The following is a 15,657-nucleotide window of genomic DNA, read 5'->3' on the forward strand; positions in this document are numbered from 1 at the left end:
AAGGATTAGAACTTGATTGTAAAAGTGAAGTTATTTTGTTTTAAAATATTTTTCTTTACATTTTCCCAAGCTATAAAACTGTTTTGAGTATAACATTTGTTCTACCCATAGAAACTAATATGTACAAATGCAACTGCATTTTTTATTTTATTTTTTATATTTTAATTTACTTTTGAAGTAAAGTAAATATTGATGCAGTAAGGCTGAGGGTAAGAGAAAAGAAAGAATAGAATCTAATTCCTCGGGTACTTGTGCTTTTGGTCAAAAGGTTAGAGATCCAAAAAAAGATAGAAATCATAAAAAGAGGATTTTACGCTTAAATGTGTTTAGGCATGGATAATATAAAATATCCCAGAGTAAAAAATAAAGATTAAAATCTTGACTAGTTGGACAAGATCCCAACTTATTTAATTATATTTCTGTACCAGGTATAAAAGGAGTACAGAATATCCAGCCTGTAAACAGAATATTGGGCTTGTTAATTTTGAATTATTCAAGTGACAGAAGTGACAAAATTTACCTCATTATAAAAGTTCTTACATTCACTTTAAAACTTAAGTATCCAGTCACCATGCTTTCCTGACATCCAGATTTACTCGTGTGCACGATCTGTTATCTGGTTTTTGTTTATTAATTATTACAGGACACGAGAGATGAAGGTAATGAGACTGAAGCCAACAGGATGAGTAAATTAAGAAGAACAAGAAAGAAAGTTACTAAACAACATCTATTTTCAACTGAAGTAGGAGAAATGGATATATCCAACTCAAAAGGTAACTTAGTTACTCTTATCCCTCAGGAATATGATGTCAATTGCAATCTCTATTTAGTTCTCCTTTTTACAAAACCTTTTCTTTTCATCGAAGGGAAAAACAAAAACAAAGAAATGAAATTTAGTTCTACATAGGCAACACAAAAGATAGCAAATATAAGGGTATAACGTAAATATATAAAAATAACCAATCAAAATATTTAGAATGTAAAGGGAGCAGAACTAGGTTGATAGTGGGGCAAAAAGAAGACAACAGAGAGAACATATGCATAAGCAGGGAAGCACATTTCTGCTCTGAGATTGATTGCAAAGATCATTGCCAAGGATTTGGGAGGCCACAATAAAGATGTAGAACAAGTTTTCATACCACATGCTGGAATTTCAACCAAACTCAATAGATCTGAAACAGTGCTGAAACTAGGAGTTAATCTGAACAAGAGATGCAATCCAGGAACAGTGGTGTTCCAAGGCAGGGGCACAGGGATGGCTGGTACATGGTAACAATAAAAAGCAAGCAGGGTGCTCATCGATTTTATTATTGCTTTAAAATTTTCTGCAGACCATGTGCCCCCTTATGGCCTGCAACCGGTGCAGACCTTTCCCCTTGCCCCTCATTTGGTATGTCACTGCCCAGGAATAAATTATTTTCTCAAAGATTCCTCTCCATATCATGTTAAAAGACGGTTGAAAAACAAGGCAGTGCGTGTTTTAACATTTTTCTTTATTATTAAAGAAAGGATCAGATACCAAATGGTGTGCCACAAGTTGGGGGATATGAGCAAACCAGTTGTGGGACCTGGCTCTGCAGACTCTCATCTGCCACAAGATGACAAGGACTCTGAGAATCAGACAACAGTGATAAAACCCTCCCGCCTCAAAACATCAGCCAGTGCTCCTTGTAGCGAATTTAACACAAACTCCAGCCATTCTGGTAAGGACTGGGAAACAAACTCACGTGTCATTCTAGCCACTGCCCCTAAATTTGTATTTGAAATAGAGACAATGTGGCCTTGATTGAAGAACGCTAGTCTCGGAGTCATCGAAGAATTTATATACCTATCATTTATAAAAGACCTTATAATTTTCTTTAACCACTAGGCTGCTCATCAAGAAAATGGCGGGGTTGCAATGGATGATCTTTCTAGTCTTTTTTTTAAAGTGAAATTCTTTTAAGTTTCTGGCTTATTAATAGCTATATAAGTATTTTGGTCTATCTGTGTATGGGTTAAAAATCTCTGGGATCCAAGTGACAGAAACTAGTTAAAATGAAATATTGGGGCACCTGGGTGGCTCAGTCGGTTGAGTGTCCGACTTTGGCTCAGGTCATGATCTCACAGTCTGTGAGTTCGAGCCCGCGTTGGACTCTGTGCTGACCGCTCAGAGCCTGGAGCCTGCTTCAGATTCTGTGTCTCCTTCTCTCTCTGTCCCTCCCCCTACCTCATGCTCTGTCTCTCTCTGTCTCTGAAAAATGAATAATCCTTAAACAAATTTAAAAAAATGAAATATGTATTCCATAAGGGAATCCCTGATAAGAGGGTTGAACAAACAAGGTTTGAAAAGATAGAAATATGACAGGGTGTTAAGTTAGGTTTCCACCGTCGTTACTGACACCAATTGCAAGTTTGAGAATTCCCCAAGACTAATCCTAGTTTTGATAATTTGCTATAAGGACTCACAGAACTCATTGAAAACTATTATACTCAAGGATACAGTGAAAGAATACAGATTAAAATCAGCCAAGGGAAGAGACCCAGCAGGGGGAGTCCAGGAAAGTTCGAAGCATGGTGCCTCCACTTGTCTTCTCCCAGTGGAGTCATGGACAGAACCACTCTTCTGACAATGATGTGTGACAATATGCATGGAGTATTGCCAACCAGGGAAGCTTACCTGAGTCTTGGTCTCCAGAGTCTTTACTGGAGCTCCATAGCAGGGTTCCATGTGGCAGACCTCCGTCTCCAGCTTCTCTGGGGGGTCAAGCTGATACAACATGACTCAAAGCTCCCATGAAAAATGACATTATTAGATTTTCTAGTGTGGCCCAGAGATCACAAACAAAGACACTCTCGTTAGGCAGGGTGTTCCAAAGTCTTAGAGATTATCTTCCAGGAGCCAAGGGTAAGGAGGTCTCCTTTGGTAAGGTTAAATTCTTTACTACACACAGGTCCTAAGGAGGAACTAGAGCCTGAGAAGTGAATGCTGTCAGGACTCCATATGTATTAGTTTTCCATTGCCACCATAACGGATTACCACACATTTAGTAACTTAAAAGAATACAATTCATTACCTTACAGTTCTGTATGCCAGAAGTCAGGGTTGTCTCAGCTGGTTTCTCTGATTCAGATTTTGCAAGGTTGAAGTCAAGGTGTTGTCCATCTGGATTCTTATCCAGCGATTCTAGGGAGTTCATTCAGATGGTTGGGAGAATCCATTTCCTTGGGGTTGTAGGATTGAGGTTTATGTTTCCTTGCTGGCTGTCACCTGGAGTGGCCCTTGCCTTCTGGAAGCCTCTGTGTGGTCCTGTGTCTCGGGACCAAGACAATCAGTCAAATCCTTCTCACGTATGGAACCTCTCCAAATTCTCCTTCTTCTACATCTCTTTTCTCCTTACAGCTGGAGAAAGTTCTCTGCTTTTAAGAACTCACTTGGATAATCCAAGACAATATCCCAATTTTAAGGTTTATAGCCTTAATTGCCTGCAGTTTAACATATTCTTTAGGTTTCAGGACTTAGGATGTGAACATATTTGTGAGGCAGCTCTGCCCACCGTGGCATTTCTCATCTCTGCATTTCTTTGTGTGTTGGCTTTGTGAGTTTCTCCATGAAATGTGGGTGAGCGCTGACAGTCTAGCCTCAGGAACTATTGATGTTAATGCCATAGGGGCCAGGTAAATAATACAAATGAGTAAGGTGGGCTTGTATAAAGAAACAGTGATGCTGGCTGTGAGGAACTAGAGCAGAGGTTGACACACTGTGGCCCACAGGACAAATTCAGCCTGCTGGCCATGTTTTGTAAGTAAGGTTTATGTATTGTCTATGGCTGCTTTTGTGCTACGGCGGCATAGTTGAGTGGTTGCGAGAGCAGATACCATACGGTCTGCCAAGCTGCAAATATTTACTCTTTGGCCCTTTACAGAAAGCATTTGCCAACCCATGGATTAGAGGATGTGTGCCCCATTTCAGGCCACCTCAGAGCTCCAGCCAGTGGTTGCTATGGAGAAATAATTACCCAGTGGTACCAAATTTAATTTCTTCAAGAGAAGCTTGAACTGAAGATTTTTCTATGCAATTTTCAGATTTTCAAGTGTCAACTATTTTAAATGTTTCCAAACACTGTGAGACAACCAGTGAGAAAACATCTGCTAGCCACATTGGCTCTTCCATGAACAGTTTGTGACCCTTGTTTCATATAGTCTCAGCCATAAAATTGAGATGAAATTTACCATTTATTAGTCTTACATCAAAAAAATCTGTGGAAGGAATTTGTGTCATGAGCTCTCTTTGCACCAACCGACTATGACTAGGATTATGGGTATCATTATTAACTCAGTTTGGTTCATTCAGAAGTTCCCTCTTTGGCCCCAGGCTACATTAATTTTTTTATAGGCCCAGAGCACCAAAAAGTTTATAGCTTGCAACAAACCACCATTACAGAATTTAAAGATATGTATAAAAAATCCATCCCCCAATAAATGCTAGAAATTTTAACATGGTGTTTTCTTCTCTGTGATACCACCCTGACTCTAAAAAAAGTTTTTTTTTTTTAAGTTTATTTATTTATTCTGAGAGAGAGAGAGGGCACACACAAGCAGTGGGAGGGGCAGAGAGAGAGAGAGAGAGAGAGGGAGAGAGAGAAATCCCAAGCAGACTGTACTGACAGTGCATATAGCCTGATGCCTGGGGCTTGAACTCATGAGCCTATGAGATCATAACCTGAGCTGAGATCAAGAGGCCAACACTTAACTGCTTAACCGACTGAGTCACTCATGTGCCCCACCACTCTGACTTAAAAAAATATATTTTTTTCAAAGAAACCCCCCCTCCGGACTTTTTTTTTTTTATTGTTTTTGTTTTTCTTGCTGCTTTGTACTTGGTTATTCTGCCACCTGGGCCGACATGATACTTCTGGAGAGTGGGGTCACATTTGCTCTAAGAGGGTGTCTGTCAGAGAAGCCATGTGGAGGAAGGAGGGCAGGCCCTGGGAACGGAGTGTGGCACATCATCCAAGGCATATTCCATAAGCTAAATGTGTTGCACAGTACTCTTTGGTGCACTTTTCCCTTTTTAAATCGACATTTCTGAAAGCTCAAACACCTATTCACTCTGCCTTTTATAAGTGACCACAGCTTGTTCTCTATAGCTGAAATATGTCCTCATCGTCACTGAACACAGACAACATTTCTCCAAGGCATTTTAGTTGCTATAGAGCTTTGAGGTTTTATTTTAATTTTAATTTTTTTTGTAGTGTTGTCTTATCTCCCCCCCCCCCCCCCCCCCCCCCGCCAAACACTCACAGCAGGAAAACTTCCTCTGTAAAAGCAGATTGATTTAATTTATTAGTCCGCTGAGGGGATAGGAAAGGAGAACATCTCCCAGGAACCATACTGCAAGAAAAACAAATGAGTCCCCGAATTAGCAATTATCTGCCTGCTATTCATCATGTACATCTGGGAAGTCCTGACCAAAAGGTTTAATTGTAACTAACAAGTATGATTTATTTGAAGAAGAGAAATTCAGACAACGATACAGTAAGATTAGTTGATTCCTTGAAAATGAAATTAGATTGCATAGAATTCTCATATTTGATGGAAGAATTAAACTTTTAAATTAAAAAAAAAAAGATATCAAATTACCAAAACATGTGATGCCAATTTCTACTTCTTAATTAGATGAGGTCAAATCATGCAGGGTTTATTAATTAATTAATTTATTCACACAACCCTTTATGAAAGGATTAAAGGAGTGGTCATTGAGCATCTCTGATATGCTCGTACTGCTGCAGGTACCGGGGATACAGCAGCAAGTAAAGTGTTCTCCTGGAACTGACATGCAAGTGGGGAAAGACAGAAAGTAAACATGTGATTATACAATATGGTGGGTAGTGATAGGGACTCAAGAAAATGGAAATGAGATGATATATTGTTAGGGGTTGAATTGTGTCTTCCCCAAATTCGTGGGTGGTTGGAATCCTATCCCCTCATACCTCACATTGTAACTGTATTTGGAGATAGGGTTTTAAAAGGAGTAATGAATGTTACTCTTCTTATGAGAAGAGAAGATTAGGACACCCAAAGAGGGAAGATCATATGAAGACAGCCATTTACGAGCCAACGAGGGAGGGTTCTCGGAAGAGACCAACTCTGGTGACACTTCGAACTTAGACTTCTACCCTCTGGAAGTGTAAGAAAATAAATTTGTACATAAGTCGCCTGGTCTGTGGAATTTGTCTTGGCACCCCTAGCAAATGAATACATCTACTTATTGTCCAGCCACATGTCCACTTGGCAATCTTTGAATAAATCAGGGGTTAGACCTGCCCGTACTGTGATCAGATCTCATAGAATTATTACTCCAGGTGATTATATTTTGTTTATTTTCAGCACTTTTAACCATGGTAAAGTATACCACCTTTGCACTCAATGGCATATGTATTGTCTATCGTTCCCCCATTCAATAATATAAAGCTGTATGAGGGCAGGGCTTTTTCTGGCTTCTTCCTAGATATATGTCCAATAAATAATAATAATAAATAAATGATACATGGTAACTAAACAACATATTTTGAGTGGATACATACTTTTCTTATTTTAAAAGAATGCATATTTATTGTAGAAATGTTAGAAGCTACAGGTAAGACAAAGAACTAATAAGATTGCCTGTGATTATATTACGGATGAACCAATAAAATGACCTTCCTCCTTTGATAGGAAATGAATACTGATTTTTTTATGTTGTTAAAATATTTATAGCTTATATATTAATTGCTTATTATTTTTAGAATACTGCTTGTCTGAAATTTTCCATATTTTATAATTTTTTAATGTTTATTCATTTTTCAGAGAGAGAGAGAGAGAGAGAGCAGGGGAGGGGCAGAGGGAGAGGGAGACAGAATCAGAAGCAGGCTCCAGGTGTCAGCACAGAGCCCAATGCAGGCCTCCAACCCACAAACCGTGAGATCATGACCTAAGCTGAGGTCAGCCCTTAACTGGCCCCAGAAGTTTTCCATATTTTAAAATGCTTATCAGCTTTATTTTCTGTAAAGAGAATTGTGCAACCTGGGCAGAACACCCAATACTTCAGGATAGGTTGGGAAGACAGCAACTGCTAATTTAGCATGAAACATTGTAATTGCTACAGCTTAATTGTTTGTGTTAAATGGAAGGTAGTTATAAAGCCTCAGGAGTCTCAGAGTAGCCAAATGTATCAGTGACAGGACATTATCTCTAATATATTTGTAGAGGTGGAACCAGTAATTTGTTTTCCTCATGCTTCACATACTTAAAATCTGCTTAATCTGTGTTTTTAAACTGTCAATCTTTATGCCTATTTTTAAAGCCAATTATATATCAAAAAAGGATATTCAGGTATCACGTTAAAATTATAGCTGCTCAACATCAGTGATGTGACAGATTGATGAGTATTCAGATTCAGACATGATCATGGTACCATTACTAGGGTTAGAGTAATTGTGTTCACTTTATGCATTTCAGAAGCACTTATATGATGCTTAATGTCTGCCAGGGATTGTTAAATAACTTGTTTAATCGTCACAGCAAGCCTATGAAGAGGGTAATATTGCATCAGTGAGAGAGCCCAGGCACAGAGAGGATAAAAAAAGTGTCTAGGGCACAGGCAGGATTCCGAGGGAGGCAGATAGGCTTCAGTGTGTGTGTTGAATCATCACGGTCCGCTACCTCTCCTCAAAGTTCGGACAGTAGCTAACATGTATGATGTGTATTATGTGCCAGATCCTTTAGCTCTATGTGCTTTATATATATTCATTCACTTTATGGTAACAAGTCACCAACTGGGAGTTAAGAGGTCTGGTTTCTAGTTTCAATTTCAGCACTGGACTGAGAGCATGATTTGGACTACCTTACTGTACCTCTCTGGGACTCAAGCTAGACAGTTAGTTGAATTAGGTGATTTATCTCCAAACTCTCTTCTAGCTCTGAAGTTTTAGAATTTGCAGTCTACCTTAAATGCCTTGAAAATATATACATACCTACCTACACATGCACACACACATAGACGCACACACACGCACATTTGGGGTTAGGTTTCTGGTTTTAAAATTGAATACTCACTCTAGATTTTTCCTCTCTCACACTCTCATCCTTGAAGAACCCTTTTGTTTGCTCACTCACACTGATTTTAAAATTTAAATCTGACAGTGACATGTAGATGTCTTAGATTTAGATGCCATTATAAAATCCTTTTGGCAAACAAAACAAGAAACACAAAATGGAAACCCGCAGAAAATACACAAAAACCAAACACTTTTGCCTTTAATCATACAGGAACTTCTAATGAAGGCATTACTAGTTAGTTCAAGAAGCTCAGTCTTTTCAATGATAGTCATCTGTATGCAGACTTGTGTGGTGCCTTATTCACATAAGGTTATCTTTCACCTACCCCCAAGTGCTAAACAGTCTCTAAGGCTGTTTAGAGACCATGTTCTTGGGAATATGGTAAAGGCAGGGAAAGAAAGGTAAGATCCCCAATTCTAAGCCAATAACAGTATATGAGTATATGAGTATATGATGCTTTTGTTAACAATCATGGTGACGAAGCCACTACTGTGTAGCTTCCTTTTGCTTTTCAGTTCATCGTGGTTTAACTACTTAGGGCCATTCTCTATTTTACAGATAACACCAGAAATGGCACTCAGCTTCCGACCACACCCCATATCTCCTCTAGAATGAAGCACATTAAGCAAGAAATGGTCAAAAATCACCTACAGTTTGTGCGATTTGAAGCAACAGACCTCCATGGTGTGTCCAGATCTAAGAGTATCCCTGCACACTTTTTCCAAGTGAGTTTTACAGGTGGAGTTAAGATCAAATGTAATTTCACAACCATGAGCAAGCAAATGGTCCTAACTAATCTTTCTTATTTTCTTGTAATCTATACAGTAATTAAAGCTGAAAACCAATAATTTCTTTTCTTTCTTGCTTGTCCCTCCCCAAACACATTATTGCTCCCTAAGGAGCTGAACATATACTTTCAAGGCCCAAGCAGCAATTCCTTTACCCGATAGAAATAGAAAACTAATTAAGACTGGTAATTTTAGTTTTTCTGCCTTGAATAGTTTCCCTCTATAGAATTATCTTTTCTCTCTTGCTGCAATTATGAAGATTATATTTTGTTTGACATGAGAAAATTGCAACAGAAGACCCAAGAGCAAATATCAAATGAAAAAAAAAGATTAAATAGTAAGAACTTGCTAGATAAAAAGAACATCCCTTTCAGCTTCTAATTCTGATAAGAAAATACCTTATTGTTGTTGGATGACTTAATGAATATGATTAAATTCTTGAAAATAGTGATATTAAGAAATATTGTAGTTTTGGATATGTTTTGAGACTTTTTGAGATTTTTTTTCCAGTTTATGTCATGTATTTTTTTTAATGACTGATTTATTGCATCACTGAAACATTTCTTAGAAGGAAGGGATGTTAGTCAGTATTACATATGAAAGTGTAAAAGTTAAGCATCCTTGAAGTTTATTTTTAAGAGATATCTTACTTTCATCACTTTAATATTAAATTGTAATTTTATCATTTGTTTTATTTTGGGAAAAACTGAGCATCCCAAAAACACTTTTTTTTTTACAAGAATTCCAACAGGTTCAAATTTGTTTCTTAAAAATTTTCAACATCACTCATCATCAGGGAAATGCAAGTCAAAACCACAATGAGATATAATCTCACACCTGTCAGAATGGCTGGTACCCAAAAGACAAGAAATAACAAGTGTTAAAAAAAAAAAAGAAATAACAAGTGTTGGCAAGGATGTGGAGAAAAGGGAGCCCTTGTGCACAGTTGACGGGAATGTAAATTGGTGCAACCACTGTGGAAAACCACAGTATAGAGATTCCTTAAAATATGAAAAGTAGAAATGCCATAGCATTCAGTAATTCCACTACTGGCTATTTACCCTCCAAAAATGAAAATACAAATTTGGAAAGACATATTACCCCTACGTTTATTGTAGCATTATTTACAATAGCTAAGATACAGAAACAATCTAAGTGTCCATTGATAAATGAATAAAGATGTGGAACACATATACAGTGGAATATTTCTCAGCCACAAAAAGGATGAGATCTTGCCACTTGTGACAACATAGATGGATCTAGAGGGTATTATGCTAAGTGAAATAAGTCAGATAAAGAAAGAAATACCATATGATTCCATCTACATGTGGAATCTCAAAAAAAGAAAACAAAGGAGCAAACAAACAAACAAGCTGAAACGGATTCATTGAGAACAAACTGATAGTTGCCAGGGAGTATGGGGTAGGGGGTGGGTGAAATAGGTGAAGGCAATGACAAAGTACAAAACTTCCAGTTATAAATACGCCATGCAGATGAAAAGTGCAGCAAAGGGAATATAGTCAATAATATTGTGATAACGTTGTATGGTGACAGATGGTGGACTTTGGTGGACTTTGTTGTGATCCAAATTTCAGTTATTATAGAGATTTAAGCTATTTTGCAAGAATTAGTATTGAATTCCTGGTGATCTATATTGGGGTGTGAAGTTGTTCTAGTGCTTTATATATATACAAGGTAACTTAATTTGTGGTCATGAACATGACATGTTTGTATATATTTATATATTTCCCCCTACTAATAGAGTAGTTTGAATCAGAATGTCCAAAAACGAGAAAAGAAAATGATAGTGTTAACAAAGATTGCTCGGAAAAATACAGATTAAATCGTTTGAAGAATACAGTGTGACTTTTTACTATTCTTTAAATTTGTGAAGGCCTAGTGGAATGAAATGGTAACAAGCCGTTCTTTATTGTTCACAATCAAGTGAATACAAACAGATTTAAATTGCAGGAACTCTCGGAAGTCTCATGAGTAAAATAATATTACCCCTCATGTTAGATACATACAAAACGACAGATTTTCAAACGAAGAAATTGAAAAGTAGGGAAATAATATTATTTCTTACAGTAAAAATTCAAATGAAAGGATTTTATATTAAAGTACTCTAAAATTCCACAATATGTATGTGTGTATACAGGTCCTTGAGGGAGTTGAAAAATTAAGCAGGCACTGAATAACTGAATAGTGCTTGACTTTCTCTACTTTATTACTGGCAAAAGCAGATTTGGATCAGCTAAGCCAAATGGCATTTGAAAACATGTGTATAGATGGTGGAAAGTGAAGGAGACAGTGGCTTAAGGTCAAAGGCAGAAGAGGGACCAGTAGATTGCCTCTACTAGCTTTGGCCCCTTTTTGGTACCCATGCTCTTTGGGATTGGAGGTAATATAAGAAACAATTTGGCTCACAGAATGTTAGTATGTTTTATTAACCTCATGATGCACACTGACATTATGGGAACCAGACTTTATATTTAGCTTTCTCTACCATCAGTGTAACCTTCAACACATGAAGCCTTGTTATACTGCTATGACACTATTTCTAGAAATTGTTTTATGTGTCTGCTCAACTTTATAACCTCATCATGTCCCTGTTGTCTGGCACATAGCAAAAGTTAAATAAATGACCAAATCTATTGACCCCAGAGGTATATAGCTAGAAAGTGTCTTAGCAATCATCTAGTCTAACCCTTTTGTTTCACAGACATGGAAGCTGATGGCACATAGTCCAGTGATTTGCCTAACTTCGCATAGGTAATTGGTGAAAGGCCTAGGGCTAGAAGTCAGATTTGGTAACATCCAGTTCATGGCTGACTTGAAGGCTATAACATTTTGGAACTCTAGCTCACAGGCAGTTTCTGGGACTGTGAGGCTGCGAGGCAATCATTCTTAGTGGGCTATAAAAATGACTGAAGACAGAAGTGCAGCTTTCAGTAGACCCGGTTCCTCTGGTGTTAGGATGTCTGTCATGTGTGTCCTAGAATAGGATAATTGTCATGTGTGTCCTAGGATTGACCCATACTAGTCTCTCTGGGAAGAACTGAGGATTCTCAGTTAACTGTGTGGATTACAATAGAATAAGCCAAAATAAAATCTTATCTGAAGTATTAGCAACTATGCCATAAAATAAAAAGTGCTTTGAAAAGGGCTAGGTTATAATCATTTCAAATAATTTCATAAGGCTTTACCTTTGTTGTTTGTGATAAAGACATTTTATCATTGTACCCTTTATTTAGGACGGCTACTTTCAGATCCAAGAACATATAAAGCCTTGAAGGCTAAAAAGGTTAACAGTTGCTTATAAAAGTAACTTTGGGGGTTTATTTTTAAAATATTTGAAATTTGCTTGATACTAAGCTAATGTTACCCAGCAGACATTAGACACATTTTTTTTTCCTCATCAGCAGTGTCTCACCCCCACCTCCACCCTTTTGTTTGTTTTCAAGTTTCAAAACCTGATTGCTGTGTCTACTTTCTTTAGGAAAAAGTGATCCATGGCGTTTGCATGCCTCGAGGTTATCTTGAATTGATACCGAATCCTAAGGACGACGAAGTGGATCACATAAGAGCAACATGTTTTAATAGTGACATAGTCCTGATGCCAGAGCTCTCAACCTTTCGAGTGTTGCCATGGGCTGAGAGAACGGCAAGAGTGATATGTGACACATTCACTGTGACTGGTGAACCTCTTCTGACTTCCCCAAGGTACATTGCCAAGAGGCAACTGAGCCAGCTACAAGATTCTGGCTTTTCCTTGCTCTCTGCCTTCATCTATGATTTTTGCATTTTTGCCGTGCCTGAAATTATCAATTCAAAGACCATATCTTTTCCTGCTTCAACGTTGCTAAATAATCATGACCAGCCTTTCATCCAGGAACTCGTTGATGGTTTGTATCACACAGGAGCCAATGTTGAGAGCTTTTCCTCCTCTACCAGGCCTGGTCAGATGGAAATCTGTTTTTTGCCCGAATTTGGCATCAGTGCCGCTGATAATGCATTTACCCTCAGAACAGGTGTCAAAGAAGTGGCAAGGAAATATAACTACATCGCCAGCTTTTTCATTGAGACTGGATTCTGCAATTCAGGAATTTTGTCTCACAGTCTCTGGGATGTCGATGGGAAGGAAAACATGTTCTGCAGCAGTTCTGGGATTGAGGAGCTCACGATCACTGGGAAAAAATGGTTGGCAGGACTCTTGAAGCATTCCGCTGCTCTCAGCTGCTTGATGGCTCCCGCTGTTAGCTGCCGAAAGCGTTATTCTAAGGAGAGTAAAGACCTCAAGGACAGTGTGCCTACAACGTGGGGATACAATGATAACAGCTGTACTTTTAATATCAAGTGTCATGGTGAGAAAGGCACCCGGATAGAGAACAAACTGGGCTCAGCCACTGCGAATCCTTACCTGGTGTTGGCTGCTACTGTTGCTGCAGGCTTGGATGGACTTCAAAGCAGCGATGGTGTCCTGGTTGGTCCAGATGACAGCACAGACCTCTATCAGTCAAAACCTTCCGAGATTCCTTTGAAACTGGAAGATGCTCTTGTGGCCCTGGAGGAAGATCAATGCCTGAGACAGGCTCTCGGGGAAACTTTTATTCGCTATTTTGTTGCCATGAAAAAATATGAGTTGGAAAATGAAGAAACAGATGCAGAGAGAAATAAATTCTTAGAATATTTTATTTAGAATAGCACCCTTAATTCTTCTTTCAGAGATGTGATTTTTACTTAAGTAGTTGATCTCCCAGAAAGAAAAGATTGGATTTTTATAATTAACAACAAAAAGACTACAAATGCTTTCGCTCTTTTTTGTCCCCATGGAGTATTTGACAGATATGAAGTGGGACTGCTGAGAGATTCTGACAGTAGAAACAAACAATAAAGTTGTGGTGCGGCTGTATTATGCAAATTTACCAGGTCTTGTCAGTCAGTCATCATTTCCTCTGTGTATGTTGACCTACATAGAAATATGCAGTTATTTTGGGCAACGGATACATTCACACAATAAAAGAAGTCTTAAGAATTACAAAACAGAATTTAAATGACTAAAAAACCCAAAGGATTTCAATTAATTTCAATTATACACATAGGTTGTGACTGCCAGAAAGACAAAAATGCTTACTAATACAGTCTCACTAATCAAGACCTCTGGAGGACAGGTGCTCTGTTTCCTGCCCTTTCCCCACCCTTCTGCCATTACCCCTCCTGTTGGCCAACCTGCAGGTGATGTGGCGAGGGTGACACTCCTGGGAATGGAGCCCGCACAAGATGGAGTAACAACGTGGAAGCTGTGTTGCGAAGCAAATTTTGCAAGCATCATTGTGATCTTTCTAAATAAGTTAAATGAGTTTTCAAAAATATGTCATGATGACAAGTTAGCAGAAGTTTTCACCTATATCCCTTCTTTTCACTGTTTTTTTTACTAGTTTCTGAAAGGCCTGGGAAGTTCAGGACTATAATGTCCATGAGAAACAAATCCATAAGAAATAAAATTTGGCTGGGGACAATGAGGTCAAATATTTGAAAGTCATGAAAATTTTTCTTTAAGCAATATCTCATATAGACTCCTATGCATAAAACACAGGTGGAATGGGTATGTGTGGCAGGGCTTGGGGGGGGGATGGCTGGGCTCTTCATGCTTCGCTCTGTTCTTTGAAGATGTCTGTAGTGCTTTGTGAAGTGTCAGAGCAACTGCCTATATAAGAGGGCTATGCTTGCAGCTTAAGTTTATCTTTAAATGACTGATTCTACTGCCCACAGAGGTTGGTATGTCCCAGAGAATATTAAATGTTCCAGATCTTCATTTGAATGAGATAATTTTGCTAACTATCCCTAAAGTTTAGCTTCATTGGGAGGAAATCCAAAATCCACTGACTAGCAAGTGAAAACCCTATTCTACTGCTTAGGATCAAACAAGAGATTTTATGTTCAATTAAAACTGACAGTGGCCTCAGTTTAAATAGCAAACACAAGAGCAGAGGATTAGACTTGGCTCAGATCCTCCTATTCAAATTCATAGCACCCAGTAGCTTAAACAGTCAAAGTCGCCTGTCCATCACTAATTGCTGCCCTCTTTTCTCTGTTGAGCAGGAGAATAACGTTCTTGGTGGATTAAGAGGTAGAGGGCAAGGTGGTGCTGGGTGAGTGGAGAAGGAAAGGAATCAGCCCAGAAACTTCTGAGAATGGAATCCCACACATTACATCATGGGAAGGATGGCAGGGAGGAACCCCATGGCAGCTCGCTAGTTATTTGCCAATATTCATTCTCTCTCTGTTCCCCATAGTAACACCTAAATGTGTCAGTTGGAACGCATTATGGAAAATAAAAATGACATTTCTGAGTTCCACTGTGGCTGAGTGTGGTCATGTGATTAGATTCAGGCCAAAGAGATGTAAGTACAAGTGCTGCATGGAAACTCTGGGAAACTTCTTTAAAGGGCACACTCTCTGTCTCCCGCCCTTTCTCTATCCTTCTGCCTTTGCCATTCCTGTTGGTTAACCTGCAGGTCTTGCAGCTAGAGTAATGCCCTCGGGAATGGAACCCACACGAGATGGAGTTACAAGGTGGAAACTCTGCTCAATGGCCTACATTGAGATTTTTACCTGAGAGAGAAGGAAACTCTCCTCTAAGGTGCTGTGATTTTGGGTCTTTGTTTCTGTGACAAAACTTATCTTCCTACTTGTGTGTGTGTGTGTGTGTGTGTGTGTGCACGAGTGCATGTGCCTGAGTTGTATGTGTATATATACGTGTGTGGGGGACATTTGGGGAATTTGAGAA

The 15,657-nt window shown here is 38.6% G+C and overlaps 1 protein-coding gene across 2 annotated transcripts in view; it reads left to right on the plus strand.

Moving 5' to 3' along the window:
* The window catches only part of LGSN (lengsin, lens protein with glutamine synthetase domain), a 31,033-nt gene extending 15,618 nt beyond the window's left edge, over positions 1 to 15,415 (plus strand). Inside the window, exons 3-6 of one of the 2 annotated variants that reach the window (XM_027057505.2) lie at positions 644 to 773; positions 1,506 to 1,703; positions 8,638 to 8,804; positions 12,367 to 15,415. In XM_027057505.2, the coding sequence (XP_026913306.1) occupies positions 644 to 773; positions 1,506 to 1,703; positions 8,638 to 8,804; positions 12,367 to 13,566 (1,695 nt within the window). In that variant the 3' untranslated portion in view covers positions 13,567 to 15,415. The remainder of the gene's footprint in view (positions 1 to 643; positions 774 to 1,505; positions 1,704 to 8,637; positions 8,805 to 12,366) is intronic. The other variant, XM_053222621.1, reaches the window with a different exon arrangement.
* The last annotated feature ends 242 nt before the right edge of the window (positions 15,416 to 15,657 follow it).

The sequence above is a fragment of the Acinonyx jubatus genome, chromosome B2 (genome assembly GCF_027475565.1).
Source record: "Acinonyx jubatus isolate Ajub_Pintada_27869175 chromosome B2, VMU_Ajub_asm_v1.0, whole genome shotgun sequence".
NCBI lineage: Eukaryota > Metazoa > Chordata > Mammalia > Carnivora > Felidae > Acinonyx > Acinonyx jubatus.